Source organism: Plectropomus leopardus, chromosome 19, assembly GCF_026936395.1.
Source record: "Plectropomus leopardus strain MGB_pleo_1.0 chromosome 19, ASM2693639v1, whole genome shotgun sequence".
Lineage (NCBI taxonomy): Eukaryota > Metazoa > Chordata > Actinopteri > Perciformes > Serranidae > Plectropomus > Plectropomus leopardus.
The window spans coordinates 4,448,997-4,469,568 of record NC_142194.1 but is presented as its reverse complement, the minus strand read 5'-3'; the positions used below and the strand labels follow the sequence as shown (position 1 = coordinate 4,469,568).

The following is a 20,572-nucleotide window of genomic DNA, read 5'->3' as shown; positions in this document are numbered from 1 at the left end:
CTGGAAAATTAGGGAGGTCATTGACAAAATAATGAGACTAAATATGTTAATATTGGACTGTTTTTAGGGCAAAAGGCTAAGATGTTTTTTTAAATGGAGGTCCTTTGAGCAAAATCTTATCAGACAGGGGTCTGTGACCTAATGTGTATCAGTTTAGGAGTCCGTGAGAAAAAGAAAGGGTTGAAAATCACTGGGATAAATGATTAAATATATAATATAATAAGTATTTAATATACTGACTATGAATAAGTACCTCATACAAACCCATTTAAAAAGTTCTGAACTATCCCTTTCAGACTACTATGTAGTTAGATGAACTGATAAAATATAATTTAAAGCTTAAAAGAATAAGTCAAATGAAAAGTTTAATTTTAATTTATTTATTTGTAACAGGTCAAACATTTTTTTAGCTGGTGGGGTTTCACTGAACTCTTGGTCGTTGACTACTAAAATCTTGGCTAATATGCATGTTATTCTACAGATATGGTTGCAGATAACTATTTTTATTATTGTTTAATCTGTCTCTCCAATAATAAAGTTTTTGACCACAGAAGACAAAAAAGTAAGAGCGGGGGGAAAATCGATTCACACAAGACTCAATTCTCGTTTTTAATGATCCAAAATCGATTCAAAAATAAACATCGTTTATAGAGTACATTTACTAAATATAGTCTATTCTTAACCCTTTAAAAAGTTTATCATTTAGAAAAGTCTTAATAATTTTGAGAGCGTTTGTCGGATCGTCTTACTTTTTTCGGCGGTGAAAGCTGCCGGCTGAGCCGCTCAGAGGGAAACTCCGGTATCCTCAGGATCGAGCCTGGATATCCAGGTGTTTTTACGGGACCTTGTTCAATAAATCCATGATAGATCCAATACTGGGTGTCTTCCGTCCATATTTTATCCACATTTCGGTGATAAAAGTACATTAGCATCGATGCTAAACGCCATATTGGTTTCCCATAGTTCCTTTGGAGAGGTCAGAGGTTTGTTTTGGTCTTGACGTCCAATCAGAAGACGATCCGACGATTTGTATCCGCCTACGTATGTCACACGTCATCTGAAGCAAACTGCACTGTGATTGGTCTAATCCTGCTGTATCTATCGCTCTGTGTTATTGGCAGCGCCTCCTGCATTAGAATGAACGCTGGTAACCCCTATAATAGTAATAATAATAATAATAATAATAATAATAATAATAATAATAATAATAATAATAATAATAATAATAATAATAATAATAATAATAATAATAATAATAATAATGAGACAAGGGTAAATAAAGAGAGTGTAACAGGCAGCAGGGCCTCATATGGATGTAAACTGTGTTGACTGCAGGCAGATCAGGCAGGAGTCAGGGCCCTCTCTGAAGTGTCAGGAGTGTGTTGTGGCCCTCTGCAGCATCACAGAGAGGAGCTGCTTTGCAGAATGGCACATATAATGGGACACACAAACAACTGCAAAAAAAAACGATGGGATTTTTTTTTAGGAAAGTGTGGCAATTTTTTTAACTATAATAATTACAATGTTTATTTTTTTACTTTCTGATTCCCAACACTTGGGAGAAAGGTTTTCTACAGCAAAAAAGCTTGTACATAATAAAACCTCCATAATTTCATACACACTTTGCTTTCATAACATAATATGCCACCAGCAAAACAGACTGGAGTAGATACTGACATTACACCTCCTATATTTTGAATTGGTCATTGATTTTGGATCGGAAATCATTTTGAATTGAGAATTGATTCTGAATCAAATTGTGACCCCAAGAATCTAAATTGAATCTAATCGAATCGTGAAATACTGAAAAGCCTCAAATCCTCTGCAGTGGGGGCCAAGGAATGTTTATAATACGTTATAATATATTTAAATGACCTGAAACGGTTAACCGACTATCAGAATAGCTGATTCATTTTCTGTTATATGACCAATCGATGATAAAACTGATCAGATAACAGGTACAGTCATATCACCTTGAACACAGCAGCTGGTGTCACATCCACAGATTGATCTTCCACGCTCCAAAGCTTTCAGCTCAGCCTGACTTCATGTCAGACAAAACTTCAGCCTGTCACACAGCCTTGTAAGTAATTGGCTTTAATAAAAACGTAATGTTCTATTCTCTTTATAAGTTCAGTGTGACAAAAGCTCAGCACAGTTCTGTCTGTGCTAAACAACATCTGGGAAAACTTTTGTTGCATAATGGATGAATTTTAAGTTCCATCTGCCTTCTAGCCTCACAACATCCGCGAACAAAGCTCGCGCTCACAGAAACTGAGCTCCAACTGCACATGATGACAACGCTCACAAACACACGGCGAAGACGACCATCTGGGGACAGCAACAGTTGCACAATAGTTATGTAAAAAATGGTTTCTCGCTTAGTCATTGCATAATCACATGGAATCACTGCATTAATAGCTGCGTTTTTTTTTTTTGAGAAACATGCAATTTTTGTACAGATGCAAAATGATCATAATAACTGGGCATGAATAACTTCAGCAAAGAAGTCCACACTTTTACTGTTTTGAGAAAGTAGATACTAGTTAAATGTATTTATTAGAACAATATCATATTAATAAGTGTAACTAAAAAGAAGAAAGCAAAATCTGAAACACAAAATAATACTACTATTACTAATAATACTTATAGTACTACTGCTACTGCTCCCACTACTAATTGTAATAATAATGATTCTAATAACAATTTAATTACGTTTTCTTCTGCTTTGCATAAAATGTGTAACTTGGTGCAATTAAATGTAAGCACAAAACATTATAATACATTAGAAAATAAGAAATATGTAAAACTATATAAAAAAGTGCATTAGGCCTACACTACAAAATATAGAATAACAAACTAAAGAATTAAACACAATTATTTGGAACATCTGCACCATATTTTGACAGTTTTGATTTATATTTAATGAGTTAAATCAGCCTAAGAGTAATGAATCACTGCAAGACCAACAATATTAGATGCAAATTATATTGGAAATATAGTTAAATATACAATTTTTACAACAAACAGAAAATACCAGTGGAGTCGGTTATATTGACATAGTATAATAAATGTAAATGTACCTTGAACTTTGCAGTCAACATCCTGCTGTGCATGAATAAATCAGTCCACAGGATCAAGGCCACACCAAGTGCTGAGAGAATAAGAAATCAACATAAAAATTCATATTTAATATGTCTGACAAGCCTTTTCAAATACTGGAAATCTTCCAAAGATATCCCCATATAAATATGCAATCACACTCATAACAAAAGTTACTATTACCTCTTCATATCTGCACAATGAATCAACTAAACCGCTGTCCGAAATTGACCTTACACACTCATCAGCAGGCGACACAGTAAAAGCAGAAACAAAGGAGGATCTTACAGATTACAGTTCAACAGCATTGTTCCCTCTCAGCTTAGGTGCCACTTTTCACACACTTGTTGCAAATGTAGACATGCGTTGGCCGTTTCAGTCTGTATGGTCAGCGCGGAGTGGTGAAAGTGTTAAATTTGTTCTTTTGTCAGTGCAATTACTACAAACTGTCCGCAGATGGATGAGGTGTGAAAACGGTCAAAGCAGCACTTATGACAGAGCTGCAGCTCATGCTGAACAGAATCTATTATCAAGAATATTATAACTGCTATAATATTTAACAAACAAGTGCAGAGGAAATCAGCTGCTCAACATAAAAAAATAGAGAAAACAAGAGAGAAATTTGAGTTCCAGCAAGTGATATAAATGGATATTTAATGGCATTTAACAACCTTTCTTTCCCTCACAAACAGCTCAAGTGGACTAAAAAAATACTATTTATTTAAGAGTTTACATAACTGCTTATACTGCTAACATGTGTGCAAAATAATCCAACCGAAAAGTGGATGTTTCCACTAAACAAACCCCTCGAGGGAACAGCAGTGACCAAACCTGAGCACGACTACCCCATCATTATGATGACTTGGCAGTTTTCTTTACTCAGAAGGAGAATATGGCATTTATTTTGGGTTTTTCTGTGGATTTCATGACAGGAGGACTGACAGAAATTGGAGCAGAGGAAACCGGCAACGGTACAACACACACTTCATTTCAGACAAAAAACCACTCCGATGACAGAGTTTCTACTCGACACCAAACTCTTCATGAAAACACTCGGCATGGCGGCGCTGTGTGCTGGCAGCTACTGCGTTGGCAGGTTGTAATGGCTGGTATCAGGAGCAGGGCAGTAGGCCACAGGTCACTGAGGGATTTGAAGGATGGTTGTTTGTCGTCATATAGCCTGTCAGTGGCTACATGCATTCTGTGTTGTGTATTTATTATTGGGTTTCCAAATATTTTTTTGTCAAACATCCCACACGGACCCCTAAAGATGACATCAACTGTCACAAGAGTTAAAGATTTCAAACTGGATGCGATGCTGCCTTCACGTACTCCTCGGAAGTATCGTATTTATCATATTTATTTTTGTCACTTCATAATGCTGCGACTCTATCACGGTCATTTCATGAAATAAATAACCATTACATATTCCCTATTGTAACTAATGTAATATATTGTTTACCGTGTTTTTCCTATTTATTTATTCCTTAGCACCTGTAACTGATCAATTTAAAAATGTATTTATTGTATGTTTTAGATGACTTTTACACTTTGCATTGAGTCGATATATTTACTTATAGTGTTTATTGTGTTTTATAGTGTACTTTATGTGCCTTGTATTGTCAGTTGAGTTGTCCTTGATGTGTTGATGTTTTGTTGTGCGCCTTACGTTAATTTATCTATGTCAGCCATTACTTATAACTTATAGCTAACCATACAAGTAGTTTATTATTTTAAGCTATATTTTAGTTTTTTTTCCTATTAGCGTACTTTTAGCAACTATTTAATGATTTAAATCTCCCCATTAGCCAACTTTTAGCTAACTTTAAGGATAACGTCCGCCATGCATCATTCGCTAACATTATCACACCATTTATCCATTATTTCACCTATATTAACCATTTATTTTTAGCCAAAGGTAATGCTCATTGCATTTAGCTAAAATTAGCTATAACTAGGCCTATATCAACAAATGTTTCATTAAGCCTACTGTTTCCATCACTTTAAGATATATTTTCCCATTACTTATAGCATATACAAGTATTATTATCCATTATTTTATCTGTGTTAACCATTTATCCTGCTTTAACCTATTTGTATCCATTATTTTTAGACTTGACTTTGTCAACTTTTCTGCAAGAATGCTGGTTAGTTTTCCTTGGTTTGGAGATACTATTTTTTATGTTACATGAATGTGAATGATTTGTCATGAACCTTTCTTCCATTGTTTTATCTTTAGTTGTACATATTGGCTGTCTTTTGCACAGAAGATGCTACTAAGAACTACGGCACATGTACATAATGTTCCTGTCACTGTAGTTGCAGTATGAATGTTGTTGCCATGGAGAGTTTATCAGTCTTTTGTTGGTGTGAGATAAGGAGAAGGGCACTAGTTGGATTTTTTCCACTCCTCGATAGAGCCGCGGTGGGCTCGGGGTAAACATCCTGGTTCTCTGGCCGTATTTAGATCAGCAACTGTTGGCCTGCTGGCCCGAATAAACATGAGACTGACTGTAAACTGAGCCGCACTTGACATCTGCCACCCGCAGGACCTTTCATTCATCACAAAAACAGGAGGGGATCCCCCGGAGAAGATGTGCCAAAGTAAATATAGCACCTGGACGCTCAGTCAAAACTTGCAAATAATATATACAGCACAATACAGCTGTCAAATTTAAAGAGGGACAGGTACAGCTACATATTGCTGCCACACCAGAAAAATAAAATGGGTCAATATCATGTTAGAACTTGAAATGTTTTTTGTTTTTCAAGTTCTAACAATATTTTATTTAAACAAGATTTTTTCATGTTTAGACAAAGTAAATTCATTTTATAATAGGATATTTTTTTTATTTTCTATGATATTAACAAGATATTTTCAAGTTATAAAAAGATATTTTCATTTTGTTATCTTGTTATGTGATTATCGCATGTTTGTAGTAACATGAAAACATCTTGTCACAAGTATTTTGTAATAATATGAAAATATATTTGTATAACAAACTTTTCACATTATAACATGATACATCTTTTTTTTTCAAGTGTGGTAGCAATATGCTTCTGTACAAAGTGGCACTGGGTTTAAGAGATAAAAATATTAGTTTAAACCCAATTCAATATTTCATTGATCTTTTTGATAATTCCCTTAAGAGTATTTGCTTACAGAACACCATGTCATTGCTCAGTAGTAACACTTGAAGTTTAAAAAAGCAATGCACAATGAAAAATATTATTAATAATCCTGCACTTAAAATTTCAGGTAACCTACGTTCAAAAATTATATATAATAGTCTACATAATATGAATTATCAGTTAATCAAGCCACATTTTAACATTGCTGGTTTAGTTTTAGCTCATTACAATACTGTAGTGTAGTTTTTAAAAATATAAGAACTTTTAAATAAACAAACAATAAAGCAGAGCACATAATAAATTACAGAACACAACAGTCAGACATGCACACACATGCACGCACGCACGCACGCACGCACACACGCACACACACACACACGCACACGCACACGCACGCACGCACGCACGCACACACACACACACACACACACACACACACACACACACACACACACACAAAGGGCTGCCAAGTGAGTATAAACACAGAAATGTGACATATGGTGAAGGAAATTAAGTACAAATACCTTAATTCAAGCACTATCCCAATGTGCCGTTATACTTTTCACTGCCATTATGAACCTCAAATATTTGCTGCCTCTCTCTCTTTTCATATTCTGCACATTTGTGACACAAAAAGCCAGCGGGAGCTTATAATCTATTATTAGAGCTCCCTTCAGGCTCCTACCTTTTAGCAGTGTGACTCTCACATGTCCCTGATGTCAAACAACCACAACATCGTGACCCGTCCGTTTCCCCTCAATGACCCCGGCCTTACTGGGCTCAGGGCCAAAAAGTTTTAGAAGTGTGACCCGTAGTGTCACTCCTTGTACCCACAGGCAGAGGAACACAAGCAGGACAGAAATTTCAACATGAATAAATTCGTCACGTACACAGAGAGAGTTTGTTTGTGTGCCTGAGGGTCTGGTGCTGGAATGGCTGCAGACTGAAGTGGCTGAAGTTGATGCCATAAACCAGTTTCAGATTAGATCCAAGGACATAGAGGTAAAAACCACCACGCGTTGTTTCTTTCAGGGCCGTAGCCATGGAGTCAGCATCGGAGGGGACCACGCAGTGTCCCTGAGGGCCTGCCCGACCCACAGCGGTCGAGCAGCAGCGTCTGCTGGGACACGCAAACACCACTTTGAAAAACCACATGCAGAAATGCAGTGGTAATAACATGGGCAATTTGTTTGGTTAATTTATGATACTGATTACATTTGCCATTGATTATTTTGGACAGTGGGGCCTTTGAAAAAGAATAAAGGGCATAGCAATTTTTTAATATATTTATATCTTATGGGGCTGTTCCCTACAGGTGTGTATATATGTATATATATATATATATATATATATATATATATATATATATATATATATATATATATATATATATATATATATATATGTAAATATGTGTGTGTGTGTGTGTGTGTGTGTGTGTGTGTGTGTGTGTATGTAAATATATATATATATACACACACACACACACACACAAGGTTTCTGCACATTTTCATGGACAACATTTCAACACAGATTCAAACTCTATTCAAACATAATTTCAGTTAGTTGGGAAAATATAAAGCATGTAACAGTCAACAAAATGTTGTCACACATCAACACAGCAACTGGAAACGCATTTGCTATTATGTTAAATTACATGGAAGCTTCATTACACACAACAAACTTCCAAGCCTTTTCAAACATTTTCAATGATTTCTACTGATTCTGGGTTTGTGACATCCCATCACTTTTTTAAGGTTTGTCACGACAGTAGAAACCATGTATATATTATAATTACTGCCCCCGTGTCTCCCTTTTTTCCCCCACACAGCTGAAGAAAAGACTCCACCTCAGGAATCCTCCTCTGATTGATATAATCAATCCCCTCAGTTCACCTAATCAACCGTAATCTTCTCTCACACAGCATGCAGGATGTATTACTACAGAGAAGCATTTTGTACTTAAGTTGTTCTTTATTATTTGGATCGTATTCACACTATGTACAATCATTTAAGTCGCAAAAAAATGTAGCTATAAAAATAACCTCTAACTCACTACATGATTTAGATCGATTTAATACAAAAGAAAACTGTGCATTTTTAAACACATATGGACCTGGTACATTTTTTCCTCATATGGCACAGTGTGATGAACAATCTGAGACTGGCCTTGTTTTACTGGATCAAAGACATGAGATGCACGGCTCTGTAGAGTTTAATAACACGAGCCTCTATTGAACTCTAAAAGCATTAAACCTCCAATAAAAAGCGATGCGGATCCCTTGTTGGCTGGCCTTGAAACCTGGTGTATCAGAGAGAACTTGGGCCCTATAGTGCTGTAGGTTCTTTCATGTAACGCTCTTTGTCTCTGTAATTAATTCACAGAAGCGAGTGGATTACATTCAGCCTGGTCCAGACGACTGATGTTAAGATAACACCGTATCTTATTAGTCGACATGAATACTGTGATTAAACCTTTAAGGGCTGAAATATCAAAACGGACATCCATGCAGAAAACACAACAACCAATTTAAAAATCATACGTTTGTTCAAATCTACACATCCGACAGCTTTACAGTACTTTAAAATTTAACAAGGTGCAACATTTTTTTTTTTCAGATACTTCAAGTATTTCGATGAAATGAGCCTTTGGGTGAAGTTGCTACTGTAAGGCTTGGGTGACACGTTCTACAATTGTTCAACAATTGTTCAACTGAATACTTCCTCAAACATCTGCACTGGTTACCTCACTGCATGTGTGGTGACTTAAACTGGAATATCTAAACTAGGGCTGTCAAATGATGAATTTTAAAAAACTGCAATATCGCATGTTTACAATTCCATTGCTTTGCATTTGAAAACAGTTTTAAGTCCATATTGACAAGATAAAGTAATTCTTACTAGATTGTCTTGAGTGGAAATCTAATGAATGCAAAGAAATTTGCTTTGCACTTTTCAGGAGTTCCAGTTTAGTTGTTTTCTCTAAATCATACAGGTCCTGTATGCGAGTCATGTGACAAGATGTCACAAGATGCCAACCTGAGGACGACTGGTCTGCAGTGAGTTGCCAACCAGGTCTTTGGCAATTCGTACGCTCCAAAAAAGTGCTTTGCTGTCTTCGGTGACGTGGTTGCCATCAGTCTGATGAGCTGCACCTGTGAGCTTAGCTCGTAGGTGGCAGCAATTTCAAGACTGTTTAGTCTTGTCTTTAGCAATATTCAAATACAACAGGCGAAAATTACACATTTATACTACATGCAAAAAACTGCATGGTTTTTGCCCAAACTGCATGGGGCGGGCATAAAGTGGGCATGTCTGAAAAGTGGCAGCTCATGGATACCCACAGTAAACATTTTCATTCAGATATATCTAGAAGAGGCCATGCTGTTTTTCCATCGTCACAATTTGGCCAAAATTTGGAGCATTATTTCTCACCCCCTGCAGATGCTAGAATGACATGGTTGGTACCGCTGGATTCAGTATGTCTTCTAGTTTCACTCATACGAGTATCATTGCTCTAGCTTAAAAACTCAGCCCATTACAGCCTCTTGAAGACAGGACTGTCAGCTGAGATTGCCGGTAATTAACAATAAATAGCACATTATGAACGAACTTTAATTGCACTGTGACTAACGCGTCAGCACTGACAGCCCTAATTTAAGCCCTTGTTTACTTTTCCCACTTTTTATAACACCACACACTTTTTAAACCCAACACCCATGACATGCTGGGTGCTTCCTCCATCTCTACCTGCACGACTCATGACGCAACATTTGGAGCTGCACTTCCACAGTCTTCTCTGTTAGCAGCCGTTTTCTATTTTCCTATGAAGAACCCCAAAGGCCGCGGGGACTGAAAGCAACATGCTACTGCTAAAACCAAACTAAAATAGAAGAGGGCTTTAGTCTGGAGATGAAACCTCTCGGTAGAAAAAGGTTTGACGCCCACATCTGCCTTGACAGATGGTGACATGGGAATATGAACACAGAAATTTGAAGACTTGAAGCACCTGGAGGCCTTGAAAACATTTTCACTTGGGAACCTTATAGACGCTGAGATCTAGGGGTTCTTTGCTGGGTATACACCAGTCGTCGGCCTCTTGGCTCACTTTGTAGTTCCTCAGAGCGGTTTTATTGTACACTGGCAGCCTCTCGATGGAGTCTGTCGACAGCGCCTGGAGGGTCAAGAAAACAAGATGCAGTTACAAACACCGTCATACCTGCACTGGCCCTACAGGTCTGCAGAGTTTAGTGTTTAGCAAAAGCATGCCACATAGCAGTTTTCTCTCTTCAAACTCTTGTCACAGTTTCATGCACCATCACCACGTCTGGCTCACCTTCAAGTAGATGACAGCGTCTGTGCCGTGGCCCTCCATGGAGTAGAGCTGCAGGTCCCCCTGGAAGTACTTGGCGTACAGACGTGAGATGGGCAGACCGTAGCCGAAGCCAGCCTGCACACAGAGAGAGGATCAAGGCTTTAAGAAGGCTTTGTTCTCCGTCACACTGCAAGCAGCAGCGCTCTTCCAAGGAGCAAACGGGTCTTTTGTCAAGTTGCTTTGTGGATTGTAGGTCACTTGTTTGTTGGAGAAAAAAACGATGCCACGATTTCAATCTCTAAATAAGAAAGAGTCTACATGAGCATTCTGACGCTTTTATGTCTGAGATATTCAACTTGCTTTGCTTGGGGGCCACTTTTACAAAATGAAAAGGATTTCTAGGATTTTAGGATGTTCAGAGAATTTTGCAACATTTCAAGGATTCAAGACACTTCTAGGATTTGATGCCCTTAAGTTAAGTATCACTGTTGAAGCTGTACAGAAATACAACCAAATGGCATATGGTGCAGTTAACACTCTTTCACTCCTCTATCTATCTATCTATCTATCTATCTATCTATCTATCTATTCATATATATATATATATATATATATATATATATATATATATATATATATATATATATATATATATATATATATATATATATATATATATATATATATATATATATATATATGTGTGTGTAGAAAGTGAGTTACTAAAAGAAAAAAGAAATCCTAGCATCCCATCGCCTGTATTTCTACTCACCAGTGGAGGCCGCGTGTGCTCTCCTATCTGTGGAGCTGGAGCGGTGGAGTACATGTAGCTGAAAAGGTTATCGATTCTTCGAAAGGGGACACCGCCGCCCTTGTCGCTCACCTGCAGACAGAGGCAGATACAGAGTGGTCCTTGAACAGTGCTGAGCTATAAAAAGGTAGAGATGATGCCAGCTGACGAGTGCCTGCCCGTCATCAACACATGGACTCAAGTTCAGTGGCCTTCTGTTCATCATGATAAATGTGCAAGAGGTTAAGTTGCAGATTCAGAGAGAAGATATAATAAGGGGAATACAGCACCACTTTATTAAGTGCAGATGCATTGAAAAGAGATTGAAAAATACCAGCTTTATCTGTCATTTTGTGTAATATCAGATAAAAAAAGACGCTTGAAAATTAGCAACCATACCTTAAACTACTTCACTTTTAGCAGTGCTTTCTTTATTGTGTGCTGAATCACCGGCTGTGCATGTATCCATCAGAACAAGTAGTAACACGTCCTAATAACAACAAGGGCATTACGACATTGTTAAAGAAAGCACGCAGCCCATGTGGCTAATCTTATCTGAGTTTAGTAGCTTTACTATTCTGTTGGCACTGTGATTAATTGAGGGGTGGAGTCCTTACATAACAGGTTCAGAGAAGGATTTGGATGGCAACAACAAAAGGAGGTTGGCTCTGAGAGCAAAGACATACCACATGTTGTGCTCAATAGTGCTATACAATTCATTTATTTTAAACTGATATGAAGTTGTGCAATGACAACAGGGTGAAAGATTAGCTTAGTGGAAGCGTTTCATCTTTACAGGCTTCATTAAACTTGTTTAAAAAAATGTGTCGGTTCACACAGAGCTTACACACATAAAAACACATTCCTAATCACTCCCACGCACAATTTCAACACTATACTCCGACTGCTTTAAGCAAGTAACTGAACGATCTGCAAGGTTGCAACACATTTTCATTGACAAAATTTCCAAACTTTTCCACGACTTTTCGAGGACCCATAATTAAGTCTTGCCTCCCTTGTGCAGTGTTTTTTGAAAAACATTATGTAAAAGGTAGGCTTGGGTGGTATCATGGTACTACAGTACACCAGGATATTTAGAAATCCCAAAAGTATGTTCTTAAGTGCCATCATAAATACAGGCACTTCTCTGTCTGTTAAACTTATTGTATGTAGTGCACAGCATCCACCATCAGAGCTCAGTCTCCGGTCTCTGTTGGTGACAGACTTGACTTGTTTCTGTCAAGTTTAAAATAAGGGTGTTTGATTAGTTAACGAGGCATTTAAGTCTCGTCAGTCTTCTGTGATGGAGGGAAAGCTGAATTCAAAAGGTGTACGGTTGTATTTATCTGTTTGATAAGGAAAATAGGTGTGAAAATATTACTTTTCATAACATTTTGTGGGTTTCTGTTGTGTATTTATTAGTCTGAAAATCTTAAAGTATTAAATATTACATACTGCCCAAGCCTAGAGGAAGGTTATCAAGGAAAGATTACTGTCAAAATGTCATTAAACACAGCAAAATTTCAGGGCTTCTTCAAAGTTTTCACTAATTTAGCCTAATTTCTATGGCTTTTCCAGGTTTTCCATGACTGTGGGAACCCTCATTATGAGAGAAAATGTATGCGTGAAAAGAGTCTGAATATGCAAATTACATATTCACCAAAATAACAACAAGATTATGACAATTTCAAGAAGCTGCACTGTAATTAGCAACCCACCTTGATTGACAAGTCCTCGTCTCCAAGTGACACCAGGACTTGAATGGGTGGAAGGCTGTTGCTATTGTCGTGTGTCTCAATGGTGGCCCTCATTGCATTCTATGAAAATAAAAATAAAGCCTTATTAAAGTAATTTATAAATTGTATTTATCAGTCTTTAATTCAAAATCAAAGGATGTCAAACCTTGAAGAGCTCAAACAGCATGTGATAAAGGTGAGAGGGCACGTATACGATGGTCATTGGAAGGTTCTTCTTCTTCTTGCCTGCACAAAAAAACATTTAAAATTCATTATCCTCACCACTCGTGGTTGTTTTCCAATTATTCTGCAGAGCTTCACGGTTTGAGAGGATGGAGGGGAAAGGCTCTGTGTGTCAATATTGTCTGATGCAGTGAGCCGCGCTCATTTAGCCTTTACTTGAGCTTCAGTGCTATAATTAGAGGCCTCTCAGGTCCACCTGGCTGAGCGTTAATCTGTATACAAACACTCATACTGTATGTGCACACAGAGGATTTGGCTCCATTTGCTCTTCATTTAAATCTCTCGAACAAACAACAAGGACCTCTGGACCGTGGGGTGCAGGCATTAAGGGTAAAATTGGGTTTGTGCTTAACCTGGCGGATTAAATTAATGTAAGCTTACTGCACATCTCCTGCAGGATCAGATCAGGGGAGCGGAGGTAGTACTGGTCACACAGCATCTTGGCACTGTGGAAGGCATCTGAGCGACAAAAAAGGGGGATAATAATGTCAAAAAAACAAAAACACAGTACAATTCTGGTGTCAAAGAAGTTCATTAAAAGAAAACTGCCCCCACATCAAAGACCAAAACTTTTGTTTCCATTTTAAGTCAAATTTGATAGTTTATTTAACCCATTTAACTCCAAGCACAATTCATATTTACCTTGAACTACATCTCCGACTTGACAGTGAGGGTCAATGCTCCCAATAGTGTTTGGGTGAACCGGGTTCAGAGTACCTTCAAAAATAAGAGCTGCAGGGAACAAAAAACATCTAATTATTGGACCATAAACAGATATGAGCTTCTGTCTCTGAACATAACGATGCTGCTTTCCTGCAATGCTAGCTTTGAAAGATTACACCGTCTCACCACGATATGAATCAACAATCTTTGTTCTACACGACTGATAATGATACACAGATATCAGCTTGGAGAAGCCAATCTGATATTCAAGCATGTGATGATATGATAGGAATAAAAAAATGGAATAAAAAAAGAAAAAAAAAAGATTAATTTGTCGAAACCAGCTTACATTATTGTTTCGCAAATATTGCAGGAGCAATTTGGGTTTAAGTCTCATACACAAAACACTGACATGAGGACAGGACATCTATCTAAAATAAATTAGTGCTGACTAACAGAAGAAGGACTATCAAAAAAATGAATAAAAATACCTCAGAGTTTATATCACATTTGCTCCTGTCTATAATTCTGTAATTTAAGTTGCATATTCAAGCAAAAATTTTCTGATGTGAAGCCCTAACTGCTCCCCAGGCAAAAACAAAAACATCCCACATCAAAATCTATAATGGATGTGACAATAAAAGTTTGTGAGACGACTTGTTTTGAAAGATTATTTCAGGGTTGAGACTTCGTTTTCCCTCCGGCTGTCGAGCAAGTGACAGCGAGCAGAGAGAGTATAATAATAACGTAACACAGCCTGACACTATGTGGAGAACAGAATAAAAACACTAATTTGTCTGTGTATATGTGTCAGATTTGTGTCGAGGTATAACAACAAAACTTAGACGTGTTTTTAGGCACGCTGGGAAATGAAACTGAGACTGACTGTCACTCACTGTGCTGGTTGATGAGCATCCGAATGGAGATGCGGCTCATGTAAAAGCGGTCCAGAAAGTACTGGATGTTCTGGTTGGTTACCAGGTCCTGGGGGAAGGCCTCTTTGTACTCGATGATGCCCTGGGCCATGGTCGGCACGACATCGTTGTGTCTGTTTCTGATTGTAACTAAGGCGTCAACAAACCTGAGGAGGAAGAGGATGGCGTCATCAGTTGTGTTATATCACACTCATGGGATAGAGGGGCTGGGAAAACAGATGTGGACATGTGTGGGAAAGAACTGTCTTAACCCTCTGAAACCTGGATCGCTTTTCTTATGCTACGTTCACACGCCTACAAGTATGACAAGTATTATGTAAATGTATATATAAATATGTAAAGTAAATATAAGTTAACCTTTGACATTTTGAGCAACTTGGCGAGAAATGTCCTGCAAACTGAAAGAGATTAGTACTAGTATTATAATCATAAAACTATTACTATTATTACTATTATTATTATTTTCAATAATAATAATAATGATAAAGGGAAAGTTCATCCGAAAATCAAAAATATATGTTTTGCCTCATACCTGTAGTGATGTTTATTTATCGAGACAGTTTTGGTATGAGTTGCCGATTGTTAGAGATATCGGCCGTAGAGACGTCTGCCTCCTCTCTGATATAATGGAACTAGATGGCACTCGGCTTTTGGTGCTCAAAGTGCTAAAAAAACACATTTGACAAACTCAAAAGCTATTTGTCTTTCCAGAAAATCATTTCTCAAGATAATCCACAGACCTTGTTGTAAGCAGTTTCACGTAGGAACTATTTTCTAACCCTAAACCTGACCCACAGAGCCAGAGGTCATTGGTAAACTGAGACTTTAACCCACTTCAGATTCATTTCTTGTATTTGTTTCAGGTGAGTTTCACCACTGACCCGCCAGAATCAGTTCACTCGGAAAAGTGAACAAGATTTCAGATTAGGACTGTTCCCTAAATCCCATAGTCACTTTAGTAAATACTGGACCCTTTTGTAACAAGCCCAAACCTGTCTAAGCATTCTGACGCATTTTTTGGGCATTTTTTACAACTGATATCTCCAACACTCTGCAACTCGCACCAAAACTATCTGGAGGTAAAATAAGTAATCCTAATTTTGGGGTGAACTGTCCCTTTAAGAAATTAAAAAAATGATCTGTTACACCTTCCATTTCTAAGAATGTGACCTAAATACGCAGCCGGAGGCAACTTCAGGTTTCATGTGAGACTGTCGAGGAAAATTTGGGACTCACTCTCCAAGGACTTTGTGGTCGTCAGGATTCTTGTCGAGGAATTCAAGGATCTCCATTAAACTCTGGATGTACCTGACAAAAACAAAAAAAAAATCAGAAATAAAAGATGCTCATACACACAATGTACACATGTAAACAGCTGAGTCATCCTGCTGGAGTTTTATTGGTGAAAGTGCAGTTTTTCATGCTTTCCAAGAATATTGTGAGTGTAGTTCAGTCTTCACAAAGGAAAGAGAAGCAGAGTGAAAACAAGGTCACGTGACGTGTGACGAGGAAACTAGGGGAAAGTTCAGAGCTGATGCCCCCCGCCCCCCCGATGCTCAGAGCTCGCTGGAAGGAGTTCAACTTGGCGGACCGTCCTACTACATTACACATAAACAAGTCAACAGCTGTGGCTGTAAACGTCTCACCAGTCAGAGGGATCGAACCTCGATTTAATGAATAACCACGTTCACAGATTTCCTTCTTTTGTTTCTGGATGACGTCAAAGCTACAGTGCAGACTTTGTGTAACTCGGCACATTGATCTTTTTCGCCCGGTTTGACTCACCAGCTCTGCACTATTTTCACAGACGGGGTTGTGAGCAGTTTGTCGGGCAACAGGTTAATTTCTTTCATGATGTTTGAGAGTCTTACAGGGAGCTCCTGTCTCAGAAAGACAAAGGACGTCTTCTCACAGGCGTTTATGGAACCTGAATCAACACAGAGGAAATAAGAATGAAGCAAATTTGGTTACTATTTTAATAATTTACACCCAAAAAATGACAAAGAATGACTGATTTTAGCTTCTATTTTCTACTTTTCTTTAAATTAAATGACATTAAATATAATATATTTGGCTTTTGGACTGTTGGTTTGGCATTTTCACAATATTCTTACAGTTAAAAATAATATGTTCTTTAAGAAACTGAAAATCAATCAATAGCGAAAACAATCATCTAAGTTTCAGCTCTAAAATGAAACAGTGAGTTTGGGACTGTTGGTTGGACAACACAAGAAATTTAAAGACGGCATTTTAATATTTTCTGACATTTAGGCTACAGCTGCAACAATAAGTAGATTGATTAATTAGTTGATCGAAAGAAAATCATTAATTTAAGTCATTTTTTCAAACAGAAATGTTTCAATTTATGATTGAAAACAATGTATCATGCAGTAAAGATAGCGAGTTCATGACAGTCTTTGGGTTTAAAAACCATTGGGAGGACAAAAGCCGTAATTTGAAGACATCATTTTGGGCTCTGTGACATTGTTATCAGCATTTTTCACAGTTTTTTGACATTTTATAGACTAAACAATTATTCGTCAAAAATAATCTGCAGCTTATTTGCGAATGAAAATAGTTAGTTGCAGCCCTAATTTTAAACAAATGATTAACTAAAAAATTGGTGGAAAAAAAAGATTAATAAGAAATAGAAAATAACCACTACAAGTTTTGACATCCTATAACCTAAACGACAAATTGATAAATCGTGAAAACAATGAGCAGATTAATCAAAAATGAAAATAATTGTTAACTGCAGCCCTAATTTTGACAAAAGGATTAAATGAACAACTGGGGGATAAAAATCAAATAATAAATAAAAGACCAAAACAATTAGCCAGAGTTTTTGAAATATGACTAAACGATTTATCAATTGATCGTTAAACCAAACTGCAGATTAATCAATAATAAAAATGATTGTAAGTTGCAGCCCTAATTTCATCCAAATCATCAACTGAATTCAGAATAGTAATCTGAAACATAAATAATAGAAAGCAACCATGATGAAAAATAATTGAAAATAACCTTTAACCATTAAAACAATTATTAGTTACAGCCATAACAACAACAACAACAACAACAACAACAACAACAACAACAACAACAACGAACTGGATGTTTGCATTGTTTTTGAGCATTTTGTTCTGCAAACTAACATTTTCTTTAAAAACGTGTGTTTGTGAAAGTTAAACTGAATTCCTCAGCATACTTTGCATAATATTTTGCACGCTGCTGATGAATGAACTTATGATAAATTATTAGAAATTACATGCAGCCCTTATTTCAACCAAATGATTAATTGAACTTGGAAAAGGATATCGGATAAATAAATAATAGAAAGTAACTATGATTAAAAAATAATAGAATAACCATAAACCATTGTTACAGACATAATAATAATAATAATAATAATAATAATAAATTGGATGTTTATGTATTGAATGTTGCAAAAAGTGACATTCCTTTAAAAAAAAAAAACAGTGTTTGTCAGTTTTCCTGAATTCTCTGCAAACTTTGCATGATGTTTTGCACGCTACTGAAATAATTTTATTATAAGTTTATAGAAATTACAATGTAGGAGCACTACTCTGTCCTAAACAGGGCCCAAACAGTGCAGCCTGCTTGAAATCTGATGCAACACTCTGCACTGTGAACGCAGGCGGCCACAGGCAAACCCTCCACACTGCAGCTCAGTTCACACACATGCACTGAACATCCCGCCACTGAATCACGATATATCTGTGATCAGAGTCAGAGAGCCCGGACAGTCCCTTTACACACAGCTGCTTCAGTCACTTATAAGAAAAATGACCCAGGTGAAGGCGGATCAATACTCACCGAAATCGAGAAACTGCTTCATGGAGAGCGGCGAGGGAGAAAATTTGGAGAAATGCTCGATGTGTTTGGGCACGCTCGCCAACGCGGCGTTTTTCATGATAAACCTGACGAACTTCATTGTCGCTGTGAAAAGTCCTGGATCCAGGATCTGACTGACCACAGAGCCCGATGCTAAGCTAGCTGTCTGCAGCTGACCGGACCTGTTATCGCACACAGGGAGGCGACGGCCGCGGGAACGTAGGAGATCCAGCCAATCAGAGGACGGGATTTGATTATTTACGTTCCACACTGGCCAATAGGAAGAGCCGGGAGGCGGGATTAAGTTTGTTTGGCTGCTTAGACTGGAATCTCCTTCAGACAGGAATTTGATTATATAAATGAGTGATTAACTGATCAATACTAAAACAAATTACCATAGAAATTGACCTCTGCCTCCTGCAATGTGCAGGGAAAATATCAGACGTCCCTCTCTTGCCCAAAAAACTTCACATCAAGTTTGTCTCAAGAAAATTAGAGAGAAAGCTTATGAGTTTGACAACATTTGGAGTAGGTTATTTGAATTTGAACACTGAATATGTCAATTTACTGTGAGAAATATGTAATGTATAAACCCTGATTGATGCTGTATTAATGTTCTTTTTAATTTTCATTTTAATTTAATTGTACTGAAATAAAGAACAAAAAAAAAACATTTATTAACTGTCTTTTGTATGTCTAGTTTGTGTTTACATTCCTTTTTCTGTTTTGTTCTTTTGTTTTATTGTTTTTATTACTAGTACTACAATTCATAATATTTATTTCAACACTGCCATATATTTCCTTTGGGGAAAGTGCTGATGTTGGTACATCATATAGCACGTTTAAATGTATAAATGCTTAAAACAAATATATATATGTTTTTTTTAAAAAAATGATAGAAATTACAAATTACAAAAGTGGTGGAATAAAAAGTAAAAGCTGAAAGTTTTGATCTTAAATTAATTTGAAAAAATCAAAAACATTTTCAAAATAAAATAAGTAACAAAAAAGGTTAATTTCAACTTAAATATAATTTTGAATTAATTCCAATTCTTATTACTTTTGGATACATTATTTATTTTTAATAATTTCATATTTGAGATCATTTTCTTTTTGGGTGCAGATTTCATGTTTTCAGATTCATATCTTATTTATTTATTTATTTTGCATTTTTTGTTAAAGATTTTTTATTTTTTTTCACTTTGATGATCATATTTTTTCAGTTTCGGAGTTTTGGCCCTGATCTGGCATGGGGGGCATGGCATCATCTGAGAGGGGCGTGAGATTGTGAGTTTGGTTTTGCATGAAAGTGCTTCCCACAGCCAAACATATGGATACACATTCAAGTGTACAGTACATTATAGTACTTTATACTCCAATACATTTTTTTGATGGCTTTAGTAACTTTGCAGCTATAGATTGAAAACGTGTGTTTGCTAATGGATCAACACCACATGGCCAAAACACCATGTGCATTGATCCGGATGGCTGCAGGGATTTGCTCCCATTCAGACACAAAGAGCTTCAATGAGGTCCAACGCTGATGTTTGGACAAGCCATTGGGCAGAAAAAAATGTTTGCATTGTAAGTTTCTGCACACTACTGATATGTAATATGTACCTGATATTATGAAAATTGACATTTGTTTACATTTTAACAACACTGTGGTCAATGTGTGAATATGTTTAGGCACAAAAAACACTGGTTTGGGAGTTTCTCATTACAAAACACCCAGTTTTAGGGCTTCAATCACAAGTGGAAATGCCTCGATGTCTAGTTAAAAAAAAAAAAAGCCCAGTTTT

The 20,572-nt window shown here is 37.0% G+C and overlaps 1 protein-coding gene and 1 long non-coding RNA gene across 4 annotated transcripts; both read right to left on the bottom strand.

Annotated features, from left to right (window-relative positions):
• Positions 1–1,198: 1,198 nt before the first annotated feature.
• On the bottom strand, positions 1,199–7,504 carry LOC148186282 (uncharacterized). Of its 3 annotated transcripts, none has more exons than XR_015775062.1 (4): positions 6,759–7,504; positions 3,084–3,154; positions 1,974–2,040; positions 1,199–1,454 (listed from the first exon to the last, which is right to left on the bottom strand). It is a non-coding gene; the product is annotated as an uncharacterized LOC148186282 (long non-coding RNA). The 3 variants fall into 3 exon arrangements; XR_015775063.1 differs by having other exon boundaries at positions 6,920–7,504; XR_015775064.1 differs by having other exon boundaries at positions 7,125–7,503.
• Positions 7,505–8,187: 683 nt separating this feature from the next.
• Positions 8,188–18,974, bottom strand: pdk2a (pyruvate dehydrogenase kinase 2a). The gene is made up of 11 exons (XM_088070100.1): positions 18,753–18,974; positions 16,701–16,842; positions 16,152–16,223; positions 14,877–15,061; positions 13,960–14,049; positions 13,699–13,776; positions 13,241–13,320; positions 13,057–13,155; positions 11,321–11,431; positions 10,570–10,683; positions 8,188–10,407 (listed from the first exon to the last, which is right to left on the bottom strand). Exons 1-11 carry the CDS (start codon positions 18,868–18,870, stop codon positions 10,264–10,266), a joined length of 1,233 nt encoding a protein of 410 aa, XP_087926226.1. The 5' UTR covers positions 18,871–18,974; the 3' UTR covers positions 8,188–10,263.
• Between the last annotated feature and the right edge of the window lie 1,598 nt (positions 18,975–20,572).

Bases quoted from the DNA above. Each gene is read 5' to 3' on its own strand.
- pdk2a (XM_088070100.1), bottom strand. From the start codon at position 18,870: ATGAAGTTCGTCAGGTTTATCATGAAAAACGCCGCGTTGGCGAGCGTG. The intron at 13,777-13,959 runs GTAAATATGAAT...TTTGTCGCTCAG, and splicing joins AGTCGGAGATGTAGTTCAAG to ATGCCTTCCACAGTGCCAAG. The intron at 11,432-13,056 runs GTGGGTTGCTAA...CTCTGTCTGCAG, and splicing joins ACGAGGACTTGTCAATCAAG to GTGAGCGACAAGGGCGGCGG.